The 23,113-nt window shown below is 45.6% G+C and overlaps 1 protein-coding gene across 1 annotated transcript in view; it reads left to right on the top strand.

The window, feature by feature from the left end:
* The first annotated feature begins 1,774 nt into the window (after positions 1–1,774).
* CFAP65 (cilia and flagella associated protein 65) overlaps positions 1,775–23,113 on the top strand; it is a 40,290-nt gene continuing 18,951 nt past the window's right edge. Inside the window, exons 1-11 of the mRNA XM_061191159.1 lie at positions 1,775–1,948; positions 3,847–4,031; positions 15,443–15,545; positions 16,022–16,188; positions 16,377–16,576; positions 16,862–17,007; positions 17,488–17,710; positions 18,063–18,328; positions 18,786–18,986; positions 19,216–19,575; positions 21,776–21,913. Of these exons, the coding sequence (XP_061047142.1) occupies positions 1,790–1,948; positions 3,847–4,031; positions 15,443–15,545; positions 16,022–16,188; positions 16,377–16,576; positions 16,862–17,007; positions 17,488–17,710; positions 18,063–18,328; positions 18,786–18,986; positions 19,216–19,575; positions 21,776–21,913 (2,148 nt within the window). The 5' untranslated portion in view covers positions 1,775–1,789. The remainder of the gene's footprint in view (positions 1,949–3,846; positions 4,032–15,442; positions 15,546–16,021; positions 16,189–16,376; positions 16,577–16,861; positions 17,008–17,487; positions 17,711–18,062; positions 18,329–18,785; positions 18,987–19,215; positions 19,576–21,775; positions 21,914–23,113) is intronic.

Genomic DNA, 23,113 nt, shown 5'->3' with positions numbered 1-23,113 from the left:
TTCAAGCTTCACATCAATTTTGTGAAATACGATAACCCTCATTTTACAGGTAAGGAGGCTGAGGCTTGAGGAGATGGAGAAACTTGCCCATCTGAAACGAATCTGAGCAGATGCTGGAACCCAGCTTTTCTTGCTCCAGGACCAGTGCTCAATTCTAAGCCCTAAGACCTGGTCTGGACCAGCTTTCTATCCCATTGTCTCTCATTTTTCCTACAAGTGTTGATTGGAAATTCTTTCAGAGCCTTGAGGCAGGGGCTGTCTGTAGAATCCCCTAAGGTAACAGGCATTAATGAGCCGGGGAAGTACTACAAAGCCATCCAATAGCAGAGAAGTAATGGGACCTTCCTCCCTATCTCCCCAGCTTGCATTTCTTTGATTCCATCTGAACGTTCACTTCACAACTGAAGGTAGGAGCCTTGCCTGTCCTGTCCCATGCCTAGCACTGGTACATAGCAGGCACTCAGTAAATGCCTTGTGAATGAATGAATGAGTGAATGTAAGATAGTCCCCTCCAGAGGGTTTGGACATATTGCCAATTAGGAAAAAGTGCATCAACAGAATCTTTTGTTCTGAATGGGTGGTGGGGAGGGGACGGGAGAGTGTCTGATGGAAACGTGGAACTTTCTAAAGGGCGACCATGAAATTGTTTACTAAAGCATAATATGTTGTAAAAGGGGGCTGAACCCCGGACTTGAAAAGAGAGAATTTTAGGCCAAATAAAAGACAATTCCATCTAATCATAAATTGTTGTAAGAATTAAAATACATGTGAAGGACTTACAACACTGCTTGGCACATGATAAGTTCTTAGTAAATGTTCCTAGAAGTTGTTATTATTTTTGAGATTGCTATTCAAAGAGGTGGGCTAGGATACTGAGTAGTCTTAAAAATGTATACATGTTCAAAAAAGGATTGCATTGATGCTGTCCAATATAGTAGCCATACCTGGGTGTATGTGCTGAAGGAAGCCTGCTAAAGGAAGGGGGATTTGAGAGGGAGCCAGAGCCAGTTTGGGACACTTCTGTGTCCCCTAGAGCAGGGCCAAGCACCCTTTTGAGCATTTGGTGAAAGCTGTGGACACTCTCCCTGGAAAAGGGCACATGCCCAAACTCATGACATTTTGCATATAATTTGTCTATAATGTTTGCATGTATTTGCATATAACTTCCAGCCGCAGTCTATCAGTGGATCCCTCTGTTTTAGAGGTTGATTCATTTATCTTTGGACTGAGTCATTATTTTAGTGAATGCTTCCTTTAAACCTGGACTACATGTTGTGTACTGATAGAGGAAACCCAGAAGCCCAAGAATCCTCCAGTCTCATTTGCTTCTTCTTTGACTCTTATTCCTTTTCCCACAGGAGGCAAGCCACATTCAGAGGAAACAAGTAGAGAGTAAAAGCCAAGTAAAGGTAATGCATATGCTTCAGTAACACTCACTGGGGGCTTGCTGAGAAATGTCAAGTGTGGCCATGGAGAGCAGGGCTGCCTGGGCCTCATTCCCAGTTCCCTTTTCCAAATGGCCTTTCCTGAATGGTGAGTCTCTAGGCTCCCAGGCAAAGCCCTGGATCTTGCATTCAGGCTTGTTCCTCACGGTGCTACTTCACACCTGTTGCCAGAGCTAGGAAGCAGACACTCCTCCATGAAAATGATGGCCGTGGTGAGTCTTCTTCATTGACCTCTCTTTTTCATGCCCCTCCTGCCTCCCCTCTGGTCTCTTCCCAGCTCCCAGCTGGCAGGAACTCCTGTCTTAGCCAGAGAGCTTCCCTTGGACTTGTGTTCCAGGCACCGGATGCTCATCAGGGCAGCCCTAAGCCTCCTCATGAGGACTAGGGACAGCGGGGACTACACCATGAACTCCGGATCATGCCTGAGTGCCAGCACAATGGCCTTTCCCACCATCACTGGCGGCAGTGTGGCCATGAGTGCCTACAGCAGCAGCAATGCTAGTGCCTGTGTGAGGACACGTGCGGGGCGGGTGGAGTGGGCGGAGCAGGGCCAAGCGGGGTAGATGGGCAGCAGGGCAGCGGGGGTAGGAATCTGAGATGACCCCACTCTCCTGTCTAAACTCCAGTACTAGACCCTACATACACTGAGCCCTATGCAAACTGGAGTGGTAGCAGCTGTGAGCGTGATGGTGGAGGGGGGAGAAGGCTGGGGAGATGCGAGCTGGGGGCTGATAGAGTAGCCAGTAGTTCTCTCTTCCTTCAAAAAGCTCTTCTGGTCTTGACCCCTAGGGCTTTGTGTTTGTCCAGTGGATGGATGTTGTTTACTTCTCGCAGCTTTCAGGGGTCTCTCTCTGTGATAGCGCAGGACCAGGGTAGGGGGTGCTTGTCTAGGGATGTAACTATGGGGTCTGACTGCATTTGTGCAGCATGTGTCTGTGTCGTTTGTGAATTCTCGTGTCTCCTTAGATGTGATGGTGGTTGCATTTGCCTCTCTGTGGACCAGGGGTCATCTCACCCCTCCATCTGTGCCATTCTGGCCCAGTTTGCTCACAGATTCACTCACTGCCCTTCCCCACTCTGCTCTGAGCTGGCAGGAGATTGGAAGCTGGGAAGAAGGGAGAAGCCAGGCTATTTCTCTTCTTCCCTCTCTGCTTTTGACAGTGTCTCCATCAGCAACTGCATCTCCCTGTGACCCCAGTCCCCACCAGACGGGCCTCTGGGCTCTGAGAACCCCACCACTTCCCCTAACCTATGTGTGGTGGCAGCTTCTTGATGTTGTTAACTTTGGGGTTACTTCACTATCCCCTGGTTGTGCATTAAATTCCTTATTTTAAACACCCAGAGTGGCTTCTGTTTTCCTGGTTGGACCCTAACTGATGCACCAATTGATATTTATAATAATTGATCCTTGTTCACCCAAGTCACCTTTCCTCCACGGGCAGATCAGGCCATCCGACACTCTCTATAAATATTGAAACTGAGATATAGCTCCAAGAAAGAAGGGATTTGCCAGTCCTGTTCACTATTATAGTCCTGGCACCTAGTACAGTGTCCAGTGCATCATAGGTAGTCAACAAATATCTGTCGAATAGATAAATATATCCTTATGTTATGTAATGACATAAAAACAATACTTGGTCAAAGATAAAGTTAAATGGCAGTGAATTTACATTCAGAGCAATGACTGGTAGGAAGAGGCACCCGTTTCATCCTCCTGCCATCTTGCCACTCCAGGGATTTTTCCATCCCTCTCCCTCCTCAGATAGATAGGGGCTAGGGATTCACCCATGAAAGGATTTTCCATTACAGACAAGAAGCGTTGGCATAGCGAACCTCTAGCATCATTAGGAGAAGTGCTTGGAGTGGTCTCGAAGTCAAGGCACGGGGTGCGGGTTGGTCGCAGGCAAATTGGCTCTTTCTTCTGCTCTACCAGCTAGGTGAGGGATGGAAGAGGGAATGGTGGTGTATCCCTGTGCTCTGGAAAAGTGCCGGGGATAGACCACTCCAACTGGGAGAGGCTTCTGTAGAGAAGGGGTAGGATGGCAGGAAGAGGAGGAGGAGGCAGCATCTGAACAGACCCGGATCTGAGGGCACACTGAGGAGCACAACAGGCAAGCTAAGGCTGCTGAGTGTGCCAGGTGGAATGGCCGATGCGGTGGCCAGGGAAGGCTTCAGGGGCAGGGTCTCTGGGAACCTAGTTGGAAAACCATTCCAGTGACCTCAGAAGAGGTAATATCTGACTCGCCTACCCACCCCTCACCTTTTCTCTCCAGACCATCCCCCAGGGGTGAAGAGTGGTGTGATTCATTACTTTCTGGAGGTGGGGAGATCTTTGCCCATTCTCTGGGTCTTTGAATCCTATCCCGCTTGCTTCTCCCCTTTCTCCCTGCCGACCAGACAGCCTGACAGTTCCATGGATACTCAGAAGTGCTTCCCAAAGAAGCAGGACAAAGTGAAGAAGAGGGTCATCTGGGGCATTGAGGTGGCTGAGGAGCTTCAGTGGAAAGGCTGGGAGCTGGGGAAGGAGATCACCAAGAACCTGGTTCTGAAAAATCTATCCTTGAAAATCCAGAAGATAAAGTACAGGTACCAGTATGAGGGATCAGAGACTAAGCCCCTGAGCCTTCAAGCCCCCATAGCAGCCACTCTTAAAAAACACACTTTTAAAATGTCATATAAAACCAGAAGAGTATATAAAACATGTACAGCTTGAATAATTGTTGAGAGTACAATTTGAATAATTGTTGAATAATTGTGACCAGATTAAGTAATGGAATAATAACAGTGTCTGAAGCTCACCTTCTCCCATTATGTGTCCCCCCCATTGGAACACCTTCCCTACCCATAAAGGTAACCACTACCTTGTCTTTCATGATAATGATTTTCTTGTTTTTCTCAAAAGGTTTTACCACTTATGTTTGTATCCCTAAATGTTATAGTTTAATTTTTCCTTCTTATGAACTTTATATAAGCGGGATAACATGGTATACTTTTGTTACACTTTTATTTTGCTCAATTATGTTCCTAAGGCTCATCCACATGCAGATATAGTTCATCCTTTTTCATCACAGCATAATAGTCCAATGTATGCTTCTATGTATTCACCCATTCTTCTGTTAAGGGATGTTTGGGTTGTTTCCAGTTTGGGACTGTATACATCTCCTGTTGCATAAGTTCAAGAGTTTTTCTAGGGTAGATACATAGGAGTACAGTTACTGTGACTTAGAACATGTACATGTTTGCTTTTTGTAGATTTTTGAACATGTTTGCCAAACTCTTTCCTAAAGGACTTGTATCCATTTATATTCCCACAAGCCACATATGAGCGTTCCCATTCCTCTGTGTCTTTATCAACAATTGATAATGTCAAGATTTAAAATTTTTGCCAATAATGGTAATTTGTTGTGGGTTTAATTTGCATTTCTCTGATTACTAATACAGTTGAATGTCTTTTCAAATGTTATTGGCCATTTCATTTGTGCAATACTTGTTTAAGTCTGTGCCCGTTTTTCTATTAGATTATCTTTTTTCATTTTTTTAAAAAAATTGAAATATAGCTGATTTACAATATTATATTAGTTTCAGATGTGTAGCATGGTGATTCAGTATTTTTATAGATTATACTCCATTAAAAGCTATTACAAGGTATATGGTAGCCAGGGGATAAGGGGGGGAGGGATAAATTGGGAGATTGGTATTGACATATACACACTACTATATATAAAATAGATACCTAAGCAGGACCTACTGTATAGCACAGGGAACTCTACTCAATACCTTGTAATGACCAAATGGGAAAAGAATCTAAAAAAAGAGTGGATATATGTATATGTATAACTTGTTCACTTTGCTGTACAGCAGAAACTAACATAACATTATAAATCAACTATACTCCAATAAAAAATTTAAAACAAAGTTATTACAAGATAATTGCTATAATTCCCGGTACTCTGCAATATATCTTTGTTGCTTATCTACTTTAAACTTAGTAGTTTGTTTTTCTTAATCCCATGCCCCTATCTTGCCCCTCCCCACTTCCCTCTCCCCACTGGTAACCACTGGTTTGTTTTCTATATCTGTGAGTTTGTTTCTGTTTTGCTATATACATTCATTTGTTTTATTTTTTAGATTGCACATAGAAGTGATATCATACAGTATTTGTCTTTCTCTGTCTGACTTATTTCGCTAAGCATAATATTCTCTAGGTCCATCCATGTTGCTGCAAATGGCAGAATTTCATTCTTTTTTTCTGGCTGAGTAATATCCCATTGTGGTATATATTGATATATACTCATTTGTCTGCTGATGGATGCTTGGGTTGGCTATTGCTATGAACATTGGGATGCATGTATCTTTTCCAATTAGTGTTTTTGTTTTTTTCTGGACATATACCCAGGAGTGGAATTGCTGAATCATATGGTGGGTTTTTTTAGTTTTTTGAGGAACCTCCACACTGTTTTCCATGACGACTGACCAATTTACATTCCCACCAACAGTGCACAAGGGTTCCCTTTTCTCCACGTCCTCACCAACATTTGTTATTTGTAGACTTTTTGATGATAGCCATTCTGACAGGTGTGAGGTGTTATCTCATTGTCGCTTTGATTTGCATTTCTCTAATAATTAGTGATGTTGAGCATCTTTTCATGTGCCTGTTAGCTATCTGTATGTCTTCTTTGTAGATTGTCTTTTTTTCTTTTAATTTTTATTGGAGTATAGTTGATTTACAATGTTGTGTTAGTTTCTGCTGTACAGCAAAGTGAATCAGTTGTACATACACATATATCCGCTCTTTTTTAGATTTTTTTCCCATATAGGTCATTACAGAGAATTGAGTAGAGTTCCCTGTATTATACAGTAGGTCCTGCTTAGGTATCTATTTTATATATAATAGTGTGTATATGTCAATCCCAATCTCCCAGTTTATCCCTACCCCTTCCCTCCATGTTTGTTTTTTGCACCTGTGACTCTATTTCTATTTTGTAAGTAAGTTCATTTGTACCATTTTTTTAGATTCCACATATAAGCGATATCATATGATATTTGTCTTTTTCTGTCTGACTTACTTCACTCATATGACAATCTCTAGGTCCATTCATGTTGCTGCAAATGGCGTTATTTTGTTCTTTTTTATGGCGGAGTAATATTCCATTGTATATATGTGTACCACATTTTTATCCATTTCTCTGCCAATGGACATTTAGGTTGCTTCCATGTCCTGGCTATTGTAAATAGTACTGCAATGAACATTGGGGTGTATGTATCTTTTCGCATTATGGTTTTCTCTGGATATATGCCCAGGAGTGGGATTGCTGGATCATACGGCAGCTCTATTTTTAGTTTTTTAAGGAACCTCCATACTGTTCTCCATAATGGTTGTACCAATTTACATTCCCACCAACAGTATAGGAAGGTTCCCTTTTCTCCACACCCTCTCCAGCATTTATTGTTTGCAGATTTTTTTTTTAATAGATGTATTTATTTATTTATTTATTTTTGGCTGTGTTGGGTCTTCGTTGCTGCGCACGGACTTTCTCTAGTTGCGGAGAGCAGGAGCTACTCTTCGCTACGGTGTGCGGGCTTCTCACTGCAGTGGCTTCTCTTGTTGCGGAGCACGGGCTCTAGGCGCACGGGCCTCAGTAGTTGTGACATGTTGGCTAAATAGTTGTGGCTCACAGGCTCCAGAGCGCAGGCTCAGTAGTTGTGGTGCACGGGCCCGATTGCTCCACGGCATGTGGGATCCTCCCGGACCAGGGCTCGAACCCGTGTCGCCTGCACTGGCAGGCGGACTCTTAACCATTGCGCCACCAGGGAAGCCCTGTTTGCAGATTTTTTGATGATGGCCATTCTGACTGGTGTGAGGTGATACCTCATTGTAGTTTTGATTTGCATTTCTCTAATAATTAGTGATGTTGAGCATCTTTTCATGTGCCTCTTGGCCATCTGTATGTTTTCTTTGGAGAAATGTCTTTTTAGATCTTCTGCCCATTTTTTGATTGGGTGTTTGCTTTTTTGATATTGAGCTGCATGAGCCGTTTTTATATTTTGGAGATTAATCCCTTGTCAGTCAATTCATTTGCAAATATTTTCTCCCATTCTGTGGGTTGTCTTTTCATTTTGTTTATGGTTTCCTTTGCTGTGCTAGATTGTCTTTTTTTTTTTTAAGTTTAATTTTATTTATTTTTTTATGCAGCAGGTTCTTATTAGTCATCAATTTTATACACATCAGTGTATACATGTCAATCCCAATCACCCAATTCATCACACCACCATCCCCACCCCACCCCCGCGGCTTTCCCCCCTTGGTGTCCATACGTTTGTTCTCTACATCTGTGTCTCAACTTCTGCCCTGCAAACTGGTTCATCTGTACCATTTTTCTAGGTTCCACATACATGCGTTAATATACGATATTTGTTTTTCTCTTTCTGACTTACTTCACTCTGTATGACAGTCTCTAGATCCATCCACGTCTCAACAAATGACCCAATTTCGTTCCTTTTTATGGCTGAGTAATATTCCATTGTATATATGTACCACATCTTCTTTATCCATTCATCTGTCGATGGGCATTTAGGTTTCTTCCATGACCTGGCTATTGTAAATAGAGCTGCAGGGACATTATGGTACATGACTCTTTTTGAATTATGGTTTTCTCGGGGTATATGCCCAGTAGTGGGATTGCTGGATCATATGGTAATTCTATTTTTAGTTTTTTAAGGAACCTCCATACTGTTCTCCATAGTGGCTGTATCAATTTACATTCCCACCAACAGTGCAAGAGGGTTCCCTTTTCTCCACACCCTCTCCAGCATTTGTTGTTTGTAGATTTTCTGATGATGCCCATTCTAACTGGTGTGAGGTGATAACTCATTGTAGTTTTGATTTGCATTTCTCTAATAATTAGTGATGTTGAGCAGCTTTTCATGTGCTTCTTGGCCATCTGTATGTCTTCTTTGGAGAAATGTCTATTTAGGTCTTCTGCCCATTTTTGGATTGGGTTGTTTGTTTTTTTAATATTGAGCTGCACGAGCTGTTTATATATTTTGGAGATTAATCCTTTGTCTGTTGATTCGTTTGCAAATATTTTCTCCCATTCTGAGGGTTGTCTTTTTGTCTTGTTTATGGTTTTCTTTGCTGTGCAAAAGCTTTTAAGTTTCCTTAGGTCCCATTTGTTTATTTTTGTTTTTATTTCCATTACTCTAGGAGGTGGATCAAAAAAGATGTTGCTGTGATTTATGTCAAAGAGTGTTCTTCCTATGTTTCCCTCTAAGAGTTTTATAGTGTCCGGTCTTACATTTAGGTCTCTAATCCATTTTGAGTTTATTTTTGTGTATGGTGTTAGGGAGTGTTCTAATTTCATTCTTTTACATGTAGCTCTCCAGTTTTCCCAGCACCACTTATTGAAGAGACTGTCTTTTCTCCATTGTATGTCCTTGCCTCCTTTGTCATACATTAGTTGACCATAGGTGCGTGGGTTTATCTCTGGGCTTTCTATCTTGTTCCATTGATCTATGTTTCTGTTTTTGTGCCAGTACCATACTGTCTTGATTACTGTAGCTTTGTAGTATAGTCTGAAGTCAGGGAGTCTGATTCCTCCAGCTCCATTTTTTTCCCTCAAGACTGCTTTGGCTATTCGGGGTCTTTTGTGTCTCCATACAAATTTTAAGATTTTTTGTTCTAGTTCTGTAAAACATGCCATTGGTAATTTGATAGGGATTGCACTGAATCTGTAGATTGCTTTGGGTAGTATAGTCATTTTCACAATGTTGATTCTTCCAATCCAAGAACATGGTATATCTCTCCATCTGTTTGTATCATCTTTAATTTCTTTCATCAGTGTCTTATAGTTTTCTGCATACAGGTCTTTTGTCTCCTTACGTAGATTTATTCCTAGGTATTTTATTCTTTTTGTTGCAGTGGTAAATGGGAGTGTTTCCTTAATTTTCTTTCAGATTTTTCATCATTAGTGTATAGGAATACAAGAGATTTCTGTGCATTAATTTTGTATCCTGCAACTTTACCAAATTCATCGATTAGCTCTAGTAGTTTTCTGGTGGCATCTTTAGGATTTTCTGTGTATAGTATCATGTCATCTGCAAACAGTGACAGTTTTACTTCTTCTTTTCCAATTTGTATTCCTTTTATTTCTTTTTCTTCTCTGATTGCCGTGGCTAGGATTTCCAAAACTATGTTGAGTAATAGTGGTGAGAGTGGACATCCTTGTTGTTTTCCTGATCTTAGAGGAAATGCTTTCAGTTTTTCACTATGGAGAATGATGTTTGCTGTGGGTTTGTTGTATATGGCCTTTATTATGTTGAGGTAGGTTTCCTCTATGCCCACTTTCTGGAGAGTTTTTATCATAAATGGGTGTTGAATTTTGTCAAAAGCTTTTTCTGCATCTATTGAGATGGTCATATGATTTTTCTTCTTCAATTTGTTAATATGGTGTATCACATTGATTGGTTTGCGTATATTGAAGAATCCTTGCATCCCTGGGATAAATCCCACTTGATCATGGTGTATGATCCTTTTAAAGTTTGTTGGATTCTGTTTGCTAGTATTTTGTTGAGGATTTTTGCATCTATATTCATCAGTGATATTGGTCTGTAATTTTCTTTTTTGGTAGTATCTTTGTCTGGTTTTGGTATCTGGGTGATAGTGGCCTCATAGAATGTGTTTGGGAGTGTTCCTTCCTCTGCAAATTTTTGGAAGAGTTTGAGAAGGATGGGTGTTAGCTCTTCTCTAAATGTTTGATAGAATTCACTTGTGAAGCCATCTGGTCCTGGACTTTTGTTTGTTGGAAGATTTTTAATCACAGTTTCAATTTCATTACTTGTGATTGGTCTGTTCATATTTTCTATTTCTTCCTGGTTCAGTCTTGGAAGGTTATACCTTTCTAAGAATTTGTCCATTTTTTCCAGGTTGTCCATTTTATTGGCATAGAGTTGCTTGTTGTAGACTCTTAGGATGCTTTGTATTTCTGCGGTGTCTGTTGTAGCTTCTCCTTTTACATTTCTAATTTTATTGATTTGAGTCCTCTCCCTCTTTTGCATGATGACTCTGGCTAATGGTTTATCAACTTTGTTAATCTTCTCAAAGAACCAGCTTTTAGTTTTATTGATCTTGGCTATTGTTTTCTTTGTTTCTATTTCATTTATTTCTGCTCTGATCTTTATGATTTCTTTCCTTCTGCTAACTTTGGGTTTTGTTTGTTCTTCTTTCTCTAGTTCCCTTAGATGTAAGGTTAGATTGTTTATTTGAGATTTTTCTTGTTTCTTGAGGTAGACTTGTACTGCTATAAACTTCCCTCTTAGAACTGCTTTTGTTGCATCGCATAGGTTTTAGATTGTCATGTTTTTGTTGTCATTTGTCTCTAGGTACTTTTTGATTTCCTCTTTGATTTCTTCAGTGATCTCTTGGTTATTTAGTAACGCATTGTTTAGCCTCCATGTGTTTGTGTTTTTTACGTTTTTTTCCTGTAATTGATTTCTAACCTTACAGCGTTGTGGTCAGAAAAGATGCTTGATATGATTTCAATTTTCTTAAATTTACTGAGGCTTGATTTGTGACCCAAGATGTGATCTATCCTGGAGAATGTTACGTGTGCACTTGAGAAGAAAGTGTAATCTGCTGTTTTTGGATGGAATGTCCTATAAATATCAATTAAATCTATCTGGTCTATTGTGTCATTTAAAGCTTCTGTTTCCTTATTTATTTTCATTTTGGATGATCTGTCCATTGGTGTAAGTGAGGTGTTGAAGTCCCCCACTATTATTGTGTTACTGTCAATTTCTTCTTTTATAGCTGTTAGCAGTTGCCTTATATATTGAGGTGCTCCTATGTTGGGTCCATATATATTTATAATTGTTACATCTTCTTCTTGGATTGATCCCTTGATCATTATGTAGTGTCCTTCCTTGCCTCTTGTAACATTCTTTATTTTAAAGTCTATTTTATCTGATATGAGTATTGCTACTCCAGCTTTCTTTTGATTTGCATTTGCATGGAATATCTTTTTCCATCCCCTCACTTTCAGTCTGTATGTGTCCCTAGGTCTGAAGTGGGTCTCTTGTAGACAGCATATATATGGGTCTTGTTTTTGTATCTATTCAGCAAGCCTGTGTCTTTTGGTTGGAGCATTTAATCCATTCAAGTTTAAGGTAATTATCGATATGTATGTTCCTACGACCATTTTCTTAATTGTTTTGGATTTGTTTTTGTAGGTTCTTTTCTTCTCTTGTGTTTCCCACTTAGAGAAGTTCCTTTAGCATTTGTTGTAGAGCTGGTTTGGTGGTGCTGAATTCTCTTAGCTCTTGCTTGTCTGTAAAACTTTTGATTTCTCCATCGAATCTGAATGAGATCCTTGCTGGGTAGAGTAATCTTGGTTGTAGGTTCTTCCCTTTCATCACTTTAAGTATATCATGCCACTCCCTTCTGGCTTGCAGAATTTCTGCTGAGAAATCAGCTGTTAACCTTATGGGAGTTCCCTTGTATGTTATTTGTCGTTTTTCCGTTGCTGCTTTCAATACTTTTTCTTTGTCTTTAATTTTTGCCAGTTTGATTACTATGTGTCTCGGAGTGTTTCTCCTTGGGTTTATCCCGTATGGGACTTGCTGCGCTTCCTGGACTTGGGTGGCTATTTCCTTTCCCATGTTAGGGAAGTTTTCGACTATAATCTCTTCAAATATTTTCTCTGGTCCTTTCTCTCTCTCTTCTCCTTCTGGGACCCCTATAATGCGAATGTTGTTGCGTTTAATGTTGTCCCAGAGGTCTCTTAGGCTGTCTTCATTTCTTTTCATTCTTTTTTCTTTATTCTGTTCCACAGCAGTGAATTCCACCATTCTGTCTTCCAGGTCACTTATCCGTTCTTCTGCCTCAGTTATTCTGCTATTGATTCTTTCTAGTGTAGTTTTCATTTCAGTTATTGTATTGTTCATCTCTGTTTGTTTGTTCTTTAATTCTTCTAGGTCTTTGTTAAACATTTCTTGCATCTTCTCGATCTTTGCCTCCATTCTTTTTCCGAGGTCCTGGATCATCTTCACTATCATTATTCTGAATTCTTTTTCTGGAAGGTTACCTATCTCCACTTCATTTAGTTGTTTTTCTGGGATTTTATCTTGTTCCTTCATCTGGTCCATAGCCCTCTGCCTTTTCATCTTGTCTATCTTTCTGTGAATATGGTTTTTGTTCCACAGGCTGCAGGATTGTAGTTCTTCTTGCTTCTGCTGTCTGCCCTTAGAATGTATTTTTTTAATAGAAATTCTTATTGAGGATACTAATCCTTTGTCAGTTATGTGTTGTGAATACCTTCTCCCACTTTGTGACTTGTCTTTTACTCTATCATGTCTTTTGAAGAAAAGAAGTTCTTAATTTCAAAGGAATCAAATGTACCAATATTTTTCTTTTACGGTTGATGCTTTTTTGTATCTTGTTTAAGAAGTTCTTCTCTACCCTTACCTAGGTCATGAAGATATTCTCCTATAGTATCTTCTAAAGACTTTCTAATTTTGCCTTTAATTTTTGTCTTTTATCTATATGGAATTGATATTTGTGAACGGTTTGAAGTAGGGATCCAATGACATTTTTTTTCCTCAACCAAATGTCCAATTGTCCCAACACCATTTATTGAAAAGTTCATACCTTCCCTGATGATCTCCCCCACCACTGATGTATATCAAGTGTCCATGTATGTATGCATCCATTTCTGAACTCTGTTTTGTTCCCTTGCTCTATTTGTCTCTCCCTGGGCCAATAAATATCATCCTGAATTAATTAGTAGAGCTTATAATAAATCTTGATTATCTTGTAGTGTAAGTCTTCCAACTTCATTCTTATTCAGGATTGTCTTGGCTATCCTTGTGCCATTGAACTTTCATACATATCTTCAAATCAGCTTATCACACATACACGTAAACTACTTTTTGAGATTTTGATTGGGATTTAGTTGAAATTATAGATTAATTTGGGGAGACTTGATGTCATTACAAACTGAGTCTTTCATGACAGTTTTTATCTTTCATGACTCATGGTTTATCTTTATATTTCTTTAGGTCTTCTTTCATGTCTCTCAATAAAATGTAAATTTTTCTCTGTAGATGTCTTACACATCTTTAGTTAGATTTATCCGTAAGTGTTTTATATTTTTGATGATGCTGAGTATGATATCTTTTGAAGTTGTTTCATTTTCTGCTTGTTGCTGGCTTTATATAAAGTTTTTTTTAAAAATATGGATGTTTTGTCCATAATCTTGTGCCCAGAAACCTTGGTAAGTTCTCTCATTAATTCTAATAATGTATTTGTTAATTCTTTTTTTCCACGTACACATTCATATCTTATATGAAAATGGCATTTTTCCTTCCTTTCCAACCCTATCTCCTTTCTTTCTTTGTCTTTCCTTACTGCACTGTTGAAAAGGAAAGTGCTGAACAGAAGCTGTTATAGAAGGCATCATTGTTTTGTTCATGATCTCAGCATGAAAGATTCCAGTGTTTCACCATTAATTTGGATGGTTCCTGTAGTTTTTTGTTTTTTGTTTTTTGTTTTTTTGTTTTTTGTTTTGTTTTTTTTTTAGACTTTATCAGGTTAAGGAAGTTCCCTTCTATTTCTAGGTTGCTGAGAGTTTTTGTCATAAACATATGTTGAAGTTTAATATTTTTCTTTATTGAGATGATCATTTGATTTTTTTCTCTCTTAATTTGTTAATACGGCAAATTACATTAACTGATTTTTTTAATGTTACACCAACTGTGTATTCCTAGAGTAAGCCCAACTTGGTCATGATTGAGTATTCTTTTTATACAGATTGCTAAATTCTTTTTGCCAATATTTTGTTTATGGGTGATATTGGCCTGTAATTTTTCTTTCTTCTCATAACTGTCAGGTTTTGATAACAACATTATGATGGATTCATAGAATATGGTGGGGAGGGTTTCCTTGTTTTCTGCTGTTGGGAAGACAAAACAAGGATTATCAGATGCTTGGTGCTACTTGCTGGGAAGCCATCTGGCCTGGTGTTTTCTTTGTGGGAAGATTTTTGACTATTTATTCAATTTTTTGGATACTTTTAGAAAGGGTGGCCATAAAATGTGTAATTCTTGAGTCAGTTTTGGTCAATTATACATTCCTAGGAATACGTTTATTTTATCTGAACTTATTGCTATAGATTTTTTTGATAATATTGGCCTCTTATTAATATATTTTTTAAAATAAATTTATTTATTTATTTATTTATTTTTGGCTGCATTGAGTCTTCATTGCTGCACGTGGGCTTTCTCTAGTTAGGGCGTGCGGGGGCTACTCTTGGTTGCAGTGTGCGTGCTTCTCATGGCTTCTCTTGTTGCAGAGCACAGGCTGTAGGCACGCAGGCTTCAGTAGTTGTGGCATGCGGGCTCAGTAGTTGTGGCTCACGGGCTCTAGAGCGCAGGCGCATAGTTGTGGCACACGGGCTTAGTTGCTCCACGGCATGTGGGATCTTCCCAGACCAGCCTCGAACTCGTGTCCCCTGCATTGGCAGGCAGATTCTTAACCACTGCGCCACCAGGGAAGTCCCCTATTAGTATTTTTGAAGTCTACAGAATCTATAGTTTTGACCCACTCTGGAACTCTACAGCTGTGCCGAGGTCTCTGCTTGGAAATGCATCCCTGGCGCCTCTGTTCTCAGCTTTGGTTTCCCCCAGCCAAGTGCTCAGGGGTTTGGTTAAATCAGGGCAGCCTTCCCCATCCCAGGCCCCACTGACCACCATGTGCATCTGAGGTACAAGTGCTGCTCCCTTGGCCCTGTATCTTTTCATTCAGTGCTCTGACATCCTAGAGTGAAGGTCTGCAAGAGAAGTGGTAGGATGAGGGAGACAGTTCCTCCTATGACAGAACACCTGTGTTTCTCCTTCCACGGTCCCACAGACTCAAGTGTGCTTGGCTTTCCAGAATCTTCCCTAATCTTTTTGCCTCTCCTAGTTTTCTGATCCTGAAGTGCTTATCCCCTGGCTCCTTCCCACAGGCCCCCCAAGACCAAATTCTTCTTCACGGTCATCCCCCAGCCCATCTTCCTGAGCCCAGGCATAACCCTCTCACTCCCAATCATCTTCCGGCCCCTGGAGGAGGTAAGGTCTGCCATGGTGAGCGGAGGGCAGGGAGGGACACAGGCACAGTGGCCTCAGAGCAGGATGCAGGGCACAGCAGCGAGGAGCTCTCCCACAACACCCACATCCCACCAGCTGGAGCCAAAACTCATTAGATAGAGGGGGCTTCCCAGTTGGATGTTGTTGGGGGGAAAGGCTGTGCTACTGTGTTGGCCATCAGAAAGCCCTATATTCCTTGGGCTCTTCCTGCTCTCAAAATGTTCCCCCAAATACTTTGTTCCTCACAAAAGAAGCCCTACATCTCTGAGACCAAGATAGTGCTGGAACACAAGTAACAGTCTCTTCAGAGACTGAGATGGAGGGCCATGGCGCAGCCCAGCCCTCAGCAGTTGTGTTGAGGGGATGGCCAAGGGCTGGGGTCGGGTGAGTGGTTCTTGAGTACCACCCGGGTACCACTGATCAGCCAAGGCCTCTGCCTCCCTGCCCCCACACCGCAGAAGGAGTGCGTGGACCAGCTGTGGTTTGAGAAAGCAGAGGGGATGTTCTGTGTGGACCTGAGAGCCGCCCTGCCCTGCCACAATCTGATCTGCCCACCGTCCCTGCAGTTGCCCATGTGCGCCATGGGGGACATGGCTGAGGCCTGGTTCTGCCTGGACAATGCGGGGTGAGGGCCGTGGCTGAGGCTCAGAGGTGGGAAGAGTGAGAACTGTGAGGAGGGTTCCTGGGAGCAGGAGAGACTGGCCTGTGTGATGGTGGAAGGGGATAGGGGGAGTAAAGGGGGCATCCCCGCCTTTCTAAAACAGGGGCAGTGGTCAGTGAGCCCAGTGGCTCTAACCTGCCCACCCCCTCCAGGGACCTGCCCACCTTCTTCACCTGGGAGTCCCCCAGCCCATTCCAGATGTTGCCGACCACGGGGCTGCTGGAGCCAGGCCAGGCCTGCCGGATCAAGGTGACCTTTCAGCCCCTTATGGCTATCATCTATGACGTTCAGGCCACGTGCTGGTACGGGGAGGGAAGCAAGCAGAAGAGCAGCATCCAGCTGCAGGCTGTGGGTGAGGCCCGACCTCTCACCTGTCCCCAGAGCCCCCTGCTGCACCTCTCTGGGGATCGAAGCCTCAGTGTGCCCCCTCCCACCCCCGCCCTGGCCTGGCCTCCACGGGACCTCCTCCAGCCTCCTGCCCTCCCCTGAGCCCTGCAGGCTTTGCCTTTTCTTTGTCTTCCTTTGTGTCGCAGACCAGTGTTTCCCTGGGGACCCCCGTCTTCTTTGAAGGGCTGTTCAGCTGGGGCCACAGAGGCCCTGGTGGGTTTCTCCCCAAGACTCCCCCCTCTCTGCCCAGCCAAATGCGCCCAGCTGCTGGTGAGCATAAAGCAGAAGCGCCCGGAGGACCAGGATGCCGAGGGCGTCCAGAAAGTATTGCACTTTGGCTCTGTTGCCGTGGGCTGCACCGCTGAGAGGCAGATCAAGCTGTATAACCCATCGGTGGTATGCGTCCTGTGCACATAGGGGTAGTGGGGGCAGGACTCAGGGACCACAGGGCCAGGTGCTCCTAATAGCCCCTGTACAGAATGTTGCAACCTCACGTACCCATGTCTGTTGATACACTCATGTCAAAAGGGGTCCCACTCTCCTCTCAGCTGGGGGCCGGGCTGGAGTATCCCTTGACCCCCCCCCAGAGCAACCCCAAGAGCAGCCCTAAGGAGTCCTGATGCCAGCACCACAGCTAGCCATTGTGGTACCTTTGGGAAAAGGAAAAGGTGCCCCCTCTGGGTGGTCCCAGTGCAGGGCACACGGCTCGGCCCCTTCCTTCCTCCCGGCAGAGGCAGGCTTGCTCCACAATCAAAGCTGATGATTGAGGCACAGGTGGGGCTTCAGCTGCCCTCACCCCCTCGGCTGGGCACCTTGGTAATAACAGACGAGCCACCCTGTGACCTGACCACCTCCTGTCCCCGCCTGGCCCCATAGGTGAGTGCCCCCTTCAGGATAGAAGTGGCCCCAGACATGCTGGCCAAAGACGAGGCCTTCTCTTGCCCCACGGCCCATGGCATCGTGCCCCCAGGAGAGAAGAAATGCGTGTCAGTGTTCTTCCACCCCGAGACCTTGGACGTCAAGACTATGGACTACTTGTCCATCATGCCCTCTGGCTGTGCCTCCCAAACCCTGCTCAAAGTCGTTGGTTTCTGTAGAGGTACTGGCAATCCCAGGTCACTGCACTCGCTCTGGAGACAGGAGCAGCCCATGCTTATGATTGGCAAGTGCCTGCTCCTAGTCGCCCAGGGCCTCCTTGCCCTCAGCCTGGGTGTCTGCTGCCCCCTGGTGGACTCAGTGAGGAACCAGTTGAAGACACCTGGAGATATTGTTCCCACGCTCACCCCTGGTGACCTGGTGGTCCGCTCAGGCCTTTCCAACCCAATCTTCTGTCTCCAGGCAGCACCACCTCCCATCAGTGGTACCCTTTGACATATCCTCGGGGAGGCTGATACCCCAGCCCCACTCAGGTGGCAGGGCCCACTCACAGAGCCCCCATCTCTTCCGCCCAGGTCCTGACGTGTCCCTGCAGTACTACTGTGTGGACTTCAGCTGGGTCAACCTTGGGAAGCGCTCGGAGCAGTCCCTGTGGATTGAGAACAAGTCGGACTGCACGGCCCACTTCCAGTTTGACATCGACTGTCAGGAGAGCGTCTTCAGCATCAGACCTGCCTTTGGGACCCTGGTGGGCAAGGCCCGCATGACCCTGCACTGTGCCTTCCAGCCCACTCACCCCATCATCTACTTTCGGAGGGTGGCCTGTTTCATCCACCACCAGGTGAGCTATGGGGGAGGGGGTGAGGAGGGGCTCCCCGGGGAGCTGGAGGGGCCAATCCGAGGCCCAGTAATAAAGACAGTGCTAGGTGCTCAGTCCCCTGTATTCTGGAACTTCCAGGGCTGTCTGCCTGGATCATCACCTCCAGGGCCCCAGCCTGGCTTTTGGAGCCAGAATTTGGCCCGGGACATGTGAATGCTCGCTCCGAGCCGGGTGGGTAGGCCAGTCTTGCTGTGACTGCTGCCAGGCCGAGGACTTTGCTGCTGATGCTGCTAATGGGCTGGTGTAGGGGGGACTGGACCTCGCCCCATGCAGCATGTGCAGAGCAGAGAGCCTTGAAGTGATGACCCCAACCCAGGCCCCTGGACAAGGTGGTACAAATTGTGCCCTGACCAGCTGGTCTCTGGCCAAGGTGGCGAGTGGAGGCTCAAATCTAGCCTCACACAGACAAATGTCGCAGGACCCACTGTTCCTCGACCTGATTGGGACGTGCCACTCGGACAGCACCAAGCCGGCCATCCTCAGGCCTCAGCACCTCGCTTGGTACCGCACACACCTGGTGCGGGGCCTGACGCTCTACCCGCCTGACATCCTGGGCATCATGCTGAGGGAGAAGAAGCTGGAGCGGGATAAGAACGGTGCCCTGATGATTCCCACTGAGGTTTGATGGACCCCTCTGGGGCCCCGGGGGCCATCCACCCTCCCCAGGTTCATGCCCCCTTCTCAATTCTTGGGCAGTCCTGTGCTCCATAGCCCTGTGGGTACCCTTAGTAGTCGGGGGTGACGTGTGTGGAGCTCTTGTAGCCTTTTCCAGAAAGGAGCATGCGGATGAGGGGCAGCGGCAGGAGAAATGGCAGCTGGGCCCCCGCCAACCGGCTCTCCCCACACAGGACCTGGAGGACAAACCAGCCCCGCAGTATCCCCTCATCCCCCCCATGACCGAGTACTTCTTCGACGGCACCAACGACATGGCCATCTTTCCCCCGCCCGTCAGTATTGAGCCTGTCGAGGTGGATTTTGGTGCTTGCCCCAGGCCCAAGGACCCCAACCCTGTCCCCCTGTGCCTGATGAACTACACCAAAGGCAAGATCACTGTGGCCTGGACACGCAGGACTGATTGCCCCTTCTGGGTGACTCCAAACCCCTGCGATGTGCCCCCTCTCAAGTCCACGGCCATGCGCTTGCACTTCCAGCCGCCTCACCCCAACTGCCTGTACGCCGTGGAGCTTGAAGCCTTTGCTGTCTATAAGGTGTGTGGGCAGATGAGAGGGTGGGTTCTCTGCCCTGGAGCCTGAACGGCAGGGTATGGGGTCGGAGGGGGTGATGGGGTGATGTAGGATCCATCCTCTCCGTGCCAGGCTCTGCTCCCTCTTCTTGTCTCCTTGGCTGGACTGCAGCCTTAGTGGTCTGTCTTTTCCCAGGCTCATGGCCTGCCTTGGCCGAGGGGCTTCTTGGCCCAGCTGATTATGTCTCACTCACATGTGCCTCCCACCCCCTCCAGAGGGAGAACTCAGTGGGGCTCAAGAGCTTTGGAAAATTTTGGTGCGCATAGTTTCCTGGGGCTCCTGGTTGGTGTGGTGGGGTGGCTCCTGGCCTCTCTCTAGTCCTTGAAGTAGGAAGTGGTCCCTCTAAAAGAGCTGTGGGCAGGAACTAGGGCCTGGGGGGCAGAGTCGGGGCACCCGGTGATTAGGTGCGTGTAGGGAGGGGCTTCTAGTCCAACTTCCCTTGACCAGGCTGTCCCGGCCCAGCCTCTTAGCCCCAGACGTGTCACTCCCTCCTCATCTTCAGTCTATCCTGCCCTTTCCCTCCTTTCTCTGCTCTACCCACCCTGCTGTACTCTCCCAGTGGCTGGGTGCTGAGGCCCAGGGAAGAGGAGAGCTGTGCAGTCAAGGTCAGAGTCCCTTACCAGCTCTGTGACCTTGGGCATGTCCCTTAATGTCTCTGAGCCCTGGTCTTTTCATCTATAAACTTGGGAGCATATCCAAACTTTTGAGAAGTTTTCCCAAAGCTGAGTCTTTAGTTGCCTCTGTTCTAATATCTTGGCAGTGGGGGAACTCGGACGTTTGTAGGAATAAGGCTGTGGACACCTGGCTTTGCTGAGCCTGTCAGACTTTTAGGCTACAGGCTATAACCCTGTGCTGTCCGATATGCCAATCACCAGCCACATGTGGCTGCTGAGCACTTGTACTGTGTCTAGTCCAAACAGATATGCTGTAAGGGGAGGAGACACACTGATTTCTAAGACTTAGCACAAAAGAATGCAAAATGCCTCCCGCATCACTTATATATCGATTATATGTTGAAATGAAAAGATTTTGGATCAACTGGGTTAAATAAAATGTATTGTTGAAATAAATTTTATGCGTGTCACCTTGTTGATGTGGCTACTAGAACATTTATTTTTTATTTATTTATTTTTTGACATCTTTATTGGAGTATAATTGCTTTACAATGGTGTGTTAGTTTCTGCTGTATAACAAAGTGAGTCAGCTATACGTATACATATATCCCCATATCTCCTCTCTCTTGTGTCTCCCTCCCATCCTCCCTATCCCACCCCTCTAGGTGGTCACAAAACACTGAGCTGATCTCCCTGTGCTATGCGGCTGCTTCCCACTAGCTATCTATTTTACATTTGGTAGTGTATATATGTCCATGCCACTCTCTCACTTCATCCCAGCTTACCCTTCCCCCTCCCCGTGTCCTCAAGTCCATTCTCTACATCTGCATCTTTATTCCTGTCCTGTCCCTACGTTCTTCAGAACCTTTTTTTTTTTTTGGATTCCATATATATGTGTTAGCATATGGTATTTGTTTTTCTCTTTCTGACTTAGTTCACTCTGTATGACAGACTCTAGGTCCATCCACCTCACTACAGATAACTCAATTTCGTTTCTTTTTATGGCTGAGTAATATTCCATTGTATATATGTGCCACATCTTCTTTATCCATTCATCTGTCGATGGACACTTAGGTTGCTTCCATGCCCTGGCTATTGTAAATAGAGCTGCAATGAACATTGTGGTACATGACTCTTTTTGAATTATGGTTTTCTCAGGGTATATGCCCAGTAGTGGGATTGCTGGAACTAGAACATTTAAAATGACGTTTGCGGCTCACACTTGTGGCTTGCATTATATTTCTATTGGCCAGCGCTCTCTGGGCACATTCCTGCAGGATGAGTGCTGCTTTCACATCCCAGCCCCACCCTCATCTGGCTGGGAGGGTCAGAGAGCACGTTTGCTGAGTGCTCAGTGCTGAGTGCTCAGGGCAGGGCCTGGCGCACAGCGGGAGGGGCTGCTATGACTGCTGTTCTCCGAGCTGTCTTCCCAGAGGGCCCCTCCCTCTGGGCCCCATGTAGGGCTCCTACAGTACAGGGCAGGCAAGCTGGGGTGCCCCACAGGGTCAGACACAGGACTCAGCCTATCCATGGGTCCGGCCCTCCTGCAGGTCCTGCGGAGCTACAACAATATCGAAGAGGACTGCACTGTGTGCCCGTCCTGGTGCCTGAGGCTCCGGGCACGAGGCCACAGCTATTGTGCTGGCTTGGAGCACCACATCCCTCAGTATACCCTGGATGCCCCCAAGGTGAGCGTGGCCCCAGCAGCGGTGGGAGGTGGAACAGGGGAGCCTGGCTTCTGCCGTGGCCTGCAGATCCCTCTCCTGTCTCTGATGGCCTCAGAAACATGTCGAGCACCCTCGCTGGCCGTCCCAACCTCCCCACTGCCAGCCCCTGGGGCTCTGAGCCCATCAAGGACTCTCTCCTGGACCGCAGCACTGGGACTGGGAAGGGGCTGGGGCTTAGACCTATGGCTCCAGCCTGCCCCATCTGAAATACTCCCGGGTCCTCTCACTCAGGTTTAAAAGTCTCCAGCTCCTCTGTTTGCTGTGTTTACTGAGTGCCTGCTAGGGATATGACCACCCACGTCATGAGCCCCTGCCCGTGGGGATCATCCAGCCCTGGAGGGGTCGCAGAGCCCGCCCCTTGGTTTAACCCCATCCTCAGGGAGTCATCATTCCCAGGTCTCTCAGAAGGGCCCTTGGAGGCCCCGTCTGACCTGAGCCCCAGGATGACACAAGGCTGAGAAACATAGATTCTAGAGCCAGGTGGCCAAGTTCTAATCCTGGTTTCTCCTTCGATGCCTCTTCCCAGTTCCGTTTCCATTGTCAGTCTTTTCATCCGTCTGCACTTTCCCCACGCCTCATGTTGCTAGAAAGGTGCCACTTTTGGACAATGTGCTTGGGGTGATCTTGCCCCCCCACTAGTTATACTTCTGCTCAAGGGCACCCCTTCCCAAAGCGCTTCTGACTGCACAGGGACCCCCTCGCTGACGCTGACCCCCACCCCTTTCCCTTGGCCAGTTCCTCGCAGCAGTTTGTGGCCTTTACTAAAATCCAGCAGATTCTGGGCCCATGTTGCCCCCTAACCGCCCCCCCCGCCGCCTCACGCACGGTGCTCATCGCCCCAGCTGGATGGGGCACCCAGGGCAGCGATTTCAGCCTTGTGTTTGGTACCCGGCCCAGCTCTTTGCCTGGTGCTGGCTACACCCTAAATGCTTAAGGAATGTTTGGAAGCTGGGATTGCTGGGGCTTTCCCTTTCCCAGAGTGGGGTTCCCCTCAGCTACCAGCATGAGAATCATCTAGAAGGGGCTGCTTACCCCCAGAGCTTCTGGACCAAGATCTCGGAAACTGGGTTCTCCAAAGGATGATTTGAGGGTGCCCTAAGATGGAAGAAACCTGGGGTGGGGGGTCTCAGGGGCCTGAGTTTCCCAGAGCCTGTTCCTGTG

Source organism: Eubalaena glacialis, chromosome 1, assembly GCF_028564815.1.
Source record: "Eubalaena glacialis isolate mEubGla1 chromosome 1, mEubGla1.1.hap2.+ XY, whole genome shotgun sequence".
NCBI lineage: Eukaryota > Metazoa > Chordata > Mammalia > Artiodactyla > Balaenidae > Eubalaena > Eubalaena glacialis.
This window is presented reverse-complemented; position numbering and strand designations above follow the sequence as displayed.